Below are 8,849 nucleotides of genomic sequence, written 5' to 3'. Positions count from 1 at the left end.
CTACGCCCCCCTCCGGCCATGATAGGAAACGATATAGCCTATGTCTACTGCTGGATACACTGTTGCCCATATTCAATCATACTGTCTTGATGCATACATACTACCTTGTTTTGTGGAGGGACATCATTAAGTATGATGGCATGCCACAGAAATGATGTAAGACATATTTAAACAAAATGAACTTGGTCTTCAAAGGCCTAATTAAAACAGCTTATATTGCCCTATAAAATGCACAATACACCTGGTAATTGTATTATCATTTCACGGCGGCAGTGATATCTATACATTCTGTGTGCAAAATAAGTGTAATTATGTTCTATTGTCGCATGGTGGAGCTCGTTCTGCGTCACACATTCGTGCTGATCACATGAAGGCAACATGCTGGTGCAGGATCAAGAAAGGGCCCTCTCCGCAAAAGTGAAATTGAGTTCAACAGCTTTTAAAATGAGAGGAGAAGAGTGTGTAAAATACATATTTTATTTGAGACCAGAAATGGAGTGTAGAAAAAGTAAAAGCGTGTCGATCAAAAAGCTTCAATTACTCTCGTCCATGCACCGCTGCCCGCCAATGCTTGTTTGCAACAGTTTGTTTGTCCATTAACTAGGCCTACTTGTTCCAAGTCCGTTTGCCAGTTCAACAGCTCATTAAACCCCGAGTCTAACACTGACATGAGATTGGAGATGTTATTTGTGTCCAGCTGTTCGGAACTACAACAATAAACGTCCTCAGACCTAATCTGTTTGCATGACATGGGCAAACAATCAGACAGATAATCGGAATCAGAAACATAACTTGAGTCAATTTTTCGTTTCTTAGGTGAACTTTGCAGGCACTGACCATGTTGTTTCAGAGACGCGCAGTGGTCAGCGGGGAGATATCCATAATCGACAGTAGTCACTACATGTGTGTCCAAGTCCAATACAGTCTTTTGATTGTTGGGTGTGTTTGAAAGAAGAATGTCCCGTTTGGATGTGTAATGTTCCGAATAACAGTCCCAGCTGACTTCCGAGTCCATCTGGTTAGAGTCACAATGACGCACAGGAGCCATGGGACAGGCAGGTACCGTTTGAGTGTGCGTTTCGGGCACCATTGCTGTGTAACCAGCCGACTGTGGCGCTGCGCAGTGGTAAGTGTCCAACGAATCCCCGCTGTAGTTGCCGCAAAACTCACCAGCTATTTCGTCGCAGTTCTTGGTCAATTCAAATGAGTCCTGCTTTTCATCAGAGACAGTCCTCATCTCTCCGTTCTGCTGTATGCTGTACATTCCTGCGAACTCCACGCTCATGTAAAAGTCTCTAGCGTTCGCCAGGACGTAGGTAACTAGCAGGTTCTTGTGGAGCTTGATACCTCCTCTCTGCGTCCTGGAGTTATGGATTTTCTGCAAAGAAATGGAGATAAGATTCTGTGCGTCAATGGCACATTCCCCCATCATTAAAAATGTCCAACTGTTTTTATCTGATTCTGGTGAAAAAAAAAAAAACTAATCTGTGCGTAAAAATAGCAATATTCTTCCTAGAGTTTAATCAATTCGTGGAGAACATCTGAATTTGCTTTCCCATACTTTCTGGAAATGGGCATGATGCCCCTCATTGCTGTGAGGGATTTAAAGCTATCTCGCATAGGTTCCTCCCCCATTGCAGTTTCCACCAACAAAACCGCGCGTTAAAGACTGGCTTGCTTGCCACGCCTTGTAGTAGGTACTAACCAATGAGAGAGAGGCTGTTATACTACTATTCAAATATCTTTGTGCCAAAAGCTCACAGCCTACTAATGCTTTAGTAGGCTACACTTTCATCTCCCCAATCATAATTTATGGAAACCCATTGTATTGCTGTTATTGCAATATATTACATTTATCATCAAACATGTCATTTAATCAAATGACTATTTCAACTCATCCAACATATAGTTATATTGAATGAGATGTGCAGAAATTAATTGAATAATGAATGACTGAATCTGCTGCACGCACGCACACACACACAAACACACACCGAGTTGCACATCTGCTGATAGAAGACAGATGGATGACATCATATTGGTCACCTAAAATAAAATAATTTTATTGGTCACATACAGGTGTTTAGCAGATGTTATTGTGGGTGTAGCAAAATGCTTGTGTTTCTAGCTCCGACAGTGCAGTAATATCTAACAATTTCACAACATATACCCAATACACACAAATCTTTCATATTCTGCCAAATACTGTAGGTTACTGTAGAGTTAACCACTTAGGTGAAAAAAAGAACAGAATTAAGGCTATTATGTCCTGATAAAACTGTAGGTCAAATTAGTAGTGTGTGATGGTAAGTCTGTCAGTGTATGGCAGTGTTTAAGTGTATATTTTCAGAATGTCCAGAATCAGAGAATCAAATGAGTGTGACTCATTTTGACTGTCTTTGAACCTTGACAAAAGGGACTTCCCCCACCCACAAGGTGATCACATGGTTTGCTATAGCCTCAGTCTTTCAAATAGAACGCACTGGCAGAGATTGAGGCATGCAGTAACAACAATACAGCCTACTACAATTACACTCAAGTCAGTGTTGTTTGGGTTTTTAACTGTAATAAAGGATGGGAACTACAATTCCAACGTATACTAGAGTCAAAAAGAAACCTGAATTCACCAGTGTTTGATTTAAAACACTCAAATTCATCCACATCCATTTATTTTCTTTTTTCTTGACACTGCCATCACAAATGTCAAGTCAGGGCACATACATGACAGTCGCACACACACAGTTAACATCTCTGCCAAAGTGGGGCATAGTTACAGCACCAAGCACTATCAGGGTGCAGGTCAAATGTTTAACACCATGTCACCCTCTTTGACAGACAGAGAGACAGCCAAGTCAAGGGCACTAATGCAGTGACCTGCAGCGATACACCTGTTTTATGTGCCATCCTTGTCTAACTCTAAATTAAATTAAATGATTGTCATTTATAGTGACACTAAGCAGCAGTATAAAATGTTCCATATTATAACATGTTAATGTGTTGGATAAGAACGTATACTCACCCTGAGCACAGTTGATAACAGCCCCATTACTTATTCAACACTGCTAGATGGACAGACCAAGGAGAAACAATGCAAGGAAGTAGACAAGTGGTACAGTAGTAGCCTCAATCAACTCAGAGAGAAATAATGGTCTTAACTAGTGATGGGCAAGAGGGAGATGGCTATTGAAGGCCTTAAGGTAACGATATCCAGAGGAAAGAATCTACACAGAAAGTAATTGTGCCAACGACTTGATATGCATACTGTTTACAGAAAACAACCCTACGGATTCTCTGAATATCACAATCAATTCTGTTTCAGTTGTCTCAAGAGTGGACCCATTCCCAAAACGGCAGCTAGTTACAATACAGTGCTACGATCTGTTTTGACCTGTAGACAAAATAGAGCGATTACTGTCTCAGAGGGTAGTAGCATGTGGTTTCAGTGACACCTTGTGTATCACAAGGGTTATTGATGTATAAGCCTGACAAAATATATATCTTTGAAACAAAGTTTAAAAAAAAAAGTTTACTCTCCTCTCTCCAAGGCAGTGAAAAGAGGATGGGAAAAGTATAGTTCTAAGACTAGATCTCTGATCAGGGTTAGCTCTTTGAATTTTATACATTGATTAAATGATCTCAGTCAACAAAATTCTACTTAATCCAAGCAAATGAACAATTCTAATGTAAACTAACTATATAAACTTCTAAAATGCAAACAGACCATTTCTAATCCCTGCAATGCAGACTGATTTCTGTGTAACAGGGAAGAGGGAAGGTGCTGAAAGAAAAAAAGATTGAGGCTGTCGGCTGGTAAAGATGCATACAATTGCCTCCACCAAGCAAGTGTGCTAAATTTACATATGCATACGCAAGGTTACTGTGAGGGTGGAACAATAAGGAGAGAGAGAGGGATGGAGGGGGAAGAGCAGGATATGGTGTTGTATTAATATTTAACCACTCCAGGAAGCATCCTTCAGAAGAGACTCTTCTGAAGAAGAGCAGAAGAGACTATACCTGCAACCTTCAAGGAAAAGTCAGATATATAATATTTCATGCAAATTGAATATAAAGTTGTAAAGATTATATATATTGACACAATTCCTCTGCCAATGCCACTCCCATTTCAGAAAGACCGAAAGCTCTAACAAAGACAGCGAAGGTCTTACATTAAGAGCACCACACAAATGTACAATAGCATTGTTTTTTTGTAAACCATAATACATACTGCAGTGTTTAATATTAACAACATCAGCCACTATAGCTGTTTATTTATAATATGAAAGGTGTATTGCAAGGGGCACATTCATAGGTTCTGTACTCCTGAAAACAAAAGCAAAACTTAAGGAACTTTTATAACCACAAAATGTAAATATATGAACAAATAGCAGAGCATTTACTACTGAAGGTCTTTGCTGTTAAATGTGGCAAACAGATGTAAGAAATTCTATCCATTCACACATGAAAACATACGTTGAATTTAGCACAAGTGCTATGAAAAAAGAAATGAGTAAAAACATCTGAAAATGTAGCCTTTTTCACAGAGCTTAAGTCATAATGTTTCCATGTGTTGTGTATGTGCACGGCACACTGAGAGCAAAATAAAAAATGTCCATTCAAAACCACATTTTTCTGTGGCTACATAAATCAACCTTCTGTTTCAGATCATATGACACTTTCTGTCTATGTCCTTTATGTTATTTTCAACATATCCTGTTACTAATTTCCTCACACAGTTTTCCATTTCCTGTGTGTAGATCACCTGTACAGAATGCACTGGTTCCCTGCCTCATGCTCAGACTGGAAAACAGGAAAGAGGGTTCAAGGGTGTCCAACATGTAGGCTACTATTCACACACACAGTCATGGGAAACCCAGCATGGCAGTACTTCCAATTCTCAGACCAGTAAATTGTGTTTTATTAAGCTTCCTTGCATGAATACTGCCAGAAATATGAAATCCAATGTTGAATGAGGTACAGTCATATTTTTCAGATCTTCCACACTGCCAGGACATGCTGTTTTATCAGCATGTCCATTACCTATAATCAGTCACATTGGCTTAGCCCAATCAATCAGCAGTTATCACTATGGTTCCCTGTTCTAAGGGACTTCATCTAACGTGTTCTGATATGACACTATGATCAATAACATGGTGCCCTGTAGGGTGTCCCCTTGACCATGTGCATCTCAGACAGTCAGTCACTTCACTGTACAACTGGGGCTTGCTCGCTCGATTGCGGAAGCATGCAGATTTATGCCTGAGTGATGCTAGCTAGCTCCTGCATATTTGACGAAAGCCTTGTTTGCATATACCCTCTCTTTTGCTGCATCTTCCTCTCCCTCTTTCTCGCTCTCCCTCTCTCAATTTTTTGGAAGCGTCACTTTAATATGTATGCAAATGGTTTGTGCTCCATGCGTTGATTGTGTGGCCTCCTGTAGTCAGTCAGTCAGGCGGTCGGTGTGGGGAATGGATTTGTATTCATGAGACTGCATCAGTCTCTACCAGCTTAATGCGAGGGAGTGTGACTGGCAGAGGCTCTGTAGTGCAGCCAGAGTGCACCCTTACTGCCTCTCTGTGGACGTTATGCTAGTAACAAACGATAGACGCAATCTTGTGTATGCCAATGCACTATTGCCACTGTACTATTCTTTCTACTTTGATACTGGCCTTTGTGAAACAGTTACTCTCTGTATCAGTACAGGACCCTATACCTGTAGATCAGGGGTCTTCAACCTTTTCTTCCCCAGGGACCCCCGTCGAGGCAAACTGGTGACCCAGGAACCCACATCATATTATGTGAAACAATTATATATATATTTTCATATCTTTTCTTATTATCAGGTGAATGATAATAGCAATGAGAAGTAATCAACATTTTAAAATGAATAGATTTAGTAGATCGTTTTTCATTATTTTCAACTCCCCGCATTATAATTGGAAGAGAAAGTTTAAACTAACATAGCTTAAGAGCTAGAAAAAGGTAACTCCAAAGACATTTTCGCTAAAAGCAGCTGTTTAGCTGGTTAAGCAAAAGTGAGCCATGTGTTGGCAAAAAAATGAATGTCCAAGTCAAGAAACCTTACCAGTAGCCGTGAGCACTTGCCTTGACCTGTCCTCGGGATAGCTACAGATTGTAACACCAGATAATGTAATTTAACCCAAAACAATTAGTATCTATTATACTGTCTGTAACAGGTTTGCCAACACAAAATGTTGCCAGACATTTTTCAACTAACCTGGTATTCAGTGGTGTAAAGTACTTAAGGAAAAATACTTTCAAGTACTACTTAAGTCGTTTTTTGGGGGGTATCTGTAATTTACTATTTATATTTTGGACAACTTTTACTTTAACTTCATTATATTTCTAAAGAAAATAATGTACTTTTTATTCCATACATTTTCCCTGACACGTGAATGTACTCGTTACATTTTGAATGGTTAGCAGGACAGGAAACTTATCAAGAGAACATCCATGGTCATCTCTACTGCCTCTGATCTGGCTGACTCAACAAACACAAATTATTTGTTTGTAAATTATGTCTGAGTGTTGGAGTGTGCCCCTGACTATCCGTAAATAAATAAAAAACATGAAAATGGTGCTGTCTGGTTTGCTTAATATATGGAATTTGAAATGATTTATACTTTTTCTTTTGACACTTAAGTATATTTTAGCAATTACATTTACTTTTGATACTTAAGTATATTTAAAACAAAATACTTTTAGACTTTTATTCAAGTAGTATTAGACTGGGTGACTTTCACTTTTAATTGAGTAATTTTATATTACGGTATGTTAACTTAGTATGAAAATGTATTACTTTTTCAACAATTGCTGGTATTGGCAATACTATCTTCGTCCTCGATTCATGGAAACAGGAGTCTCATAAAATGTATCTGTCCAGTTGACCCCCATTTGAATTTAGAAAATGCTCTGTTATTAAAAAAATAAAGGTTTCGCTCCATGAAGAAATCCAACAATGTGTAAGCCGCCATGTTATCTATTTCAAGTCTTCTCTCAATGATCGAGACAGGTGTCTGTCATGACATGCGGCACTTTGGGGTGGACCCACCTGTCTAGAAAATATTTTAATTATACTGAACAAAAATATAAACGCAACATGTAAAGTGTTGGTCCCATGTTTCATGAGCTGAAATAAAATATCCAAGCAATATAGCAATGTAGAAGAGAACTGGATGGAAAGGCGGCCAAAGGAGGAGTTGGCTTTAGGGATGAACAGTGAAATATACCTGCTGGAGCGTGTGCTGCTATGGAGACCAGTGAGTTGAGATAAGGAGGGACTTTACCTAGCAAAGACTAATAGATGAGCTGGAGCCAGTGGGTTTGGCGACGAATATGAAGCGAGGGCCAGCCAACGAGAGCATACAGTTCACAGTGGTGGGTAGTATATGGGGCATTAGTGACAAAACGGATGGCACTGTGATAGACTATATCCAATTTTCTGAGTAGAGTGTTGGAGGCTATTTTGTAAATGACATCGCCGAAGTCAAGGATCGGTAGGATAGTCAGTTTTACGAGGGTATGTTTGGCAGCATGAGTGAGTGTGACGATCGTTGTAAGGAGGAGACCGAGGTGCAGCGTGGTAAGTGCTCATGATTAATATTTATTATAACTCAGAACACTAAATCAAAACAACAAACAAAGGAAAACGAACGTCACGTTCTGCAGGCTTTACTGAGCTGTACAAAAACAAGATCCCACAACTGAAGGAGGGAAAAAGGGCTGCCTAAGTATGATTCCCAATCAGAGACAATGATAGACAGCTGCCTCTGATTGGAAACCATACTCGGCCAAAACAAAGAAATACAAAAACTAGATTGCCCACCCCACATCACACCCTGACCTAACCAAACTAGAGGAAATAAAACGTCTCTCTAAGGTCAGGGAGTGACCTTAGAGAGGGATGCTTTGATGCGAAATAGGAATCCCATTCTAGATTTAATTTTGGATTGGAGATGCTTAATGTGAGTCTGGAAGGAGAGTTTACAGTCTAACCAGACACCTAGGTATTTGTAGTTGTCCACATATTCTAAGTCAGAAGCGTCCAGAGTAGTGATGCTAGACGGTCGGGCGGGTGTGGGCAACGATCGGTTGAAGAGCATGCATTTAGTTTTACTTGCATTTAAGAGCAGTTGGAGGCCACGGAAGGAGAGTTGTATGGCATTGAAGGTTGTCTGGAGGTTTGTTAACACAGTGTCGAAAGAAGGGCCAGAAGTATACAGAATGGTATCGTCTACGTAGAGGTGGATCAGAGAATCACAAGCAGCAAGAGCGACATCATTGATATATACAGAGAGAACTAGTCGGCCTGAGAATTGAACCCTGTGGCACCCCCATAGAGACTGCCAGAGGTACGGACAACAGGCCCTCCGATTTGACACACTGAACTCTATCTGAGAAGTAGTTCATGAACCAGGCGAGGCAGTCATTTGAGAAACCAAGGCTGTTGAGTCTACCGATAAGGATGCGGTAATTGACAGAGTCTAAAGCCTTGGCCAGGTCGATGAAGACGGCCACACAGTATTGTCTTTTTTGCCGAAGGCGGTTATGATATCGCTTAGGACCTTGAGCGTGGCTGAGGTACACCCATGACCCACTCAGAAACCAGATTGCATAGCGGAGAAGGTACGGTGGGATTCGAAGTGATCGGTGATCTGTTTGTTAACTTGGCTTTCGAAGACCTTAGAAAGGCAGGGTAGGATAGATATAGGTCTGTAACAGTTTGGGTCTAGTGTCCAAATTTAAGGATCCAGATTTTTCAGCTCTTTCAGAACATCAGCTATCTGGATTTGGGTGAAGGGGAAATGGGGGAGGCTTGGGCAAGTTGCTGT

At 40.3% G+C, this 8,849-nt stretch overlaps 1 protein-coding gene across 1 annotated transcript; it reads right to left on the bottom strand.

The window, feature by feature from the left end:
- Positions 1–459: 459 nt before the first annotated feature.
- LOC115199627 (immediate early response gene 5-like protein) lies at positions 460–1,738 on the bottom strand. Its single transcript, XM_029761946.1, has one exon. It carries the CDS (start codon positions 1,430–1,432, stop codon positions 524–526), a length of 909 nt encoding a protein of 302 aa, XP_029617806.1. The 5' UTR covers positions 1,433–1,738; the 3' UTR covers positions 460–523.
- Between the last annotated feature and the right edge of the window lie 7,111 nt (positions 1,739–8,849).

The sequence above is a fragment of the Salmo trutta genome, chromosome 9 (genome assembly GCF_901001165.1).
Source record: "Salmo trutta chromosome 9, fSalTru1.1, whole genome shotgun sequence".
Lineage (NCBI taxonomy): Eukaryota > Metazoa > Chordata > Actinopteri > Salmoniformes > Salmonidae > Salmo > Salmo trutta.
This window is presented reverse-complemented; position numbering and strand designations above follow the sequence as displayed.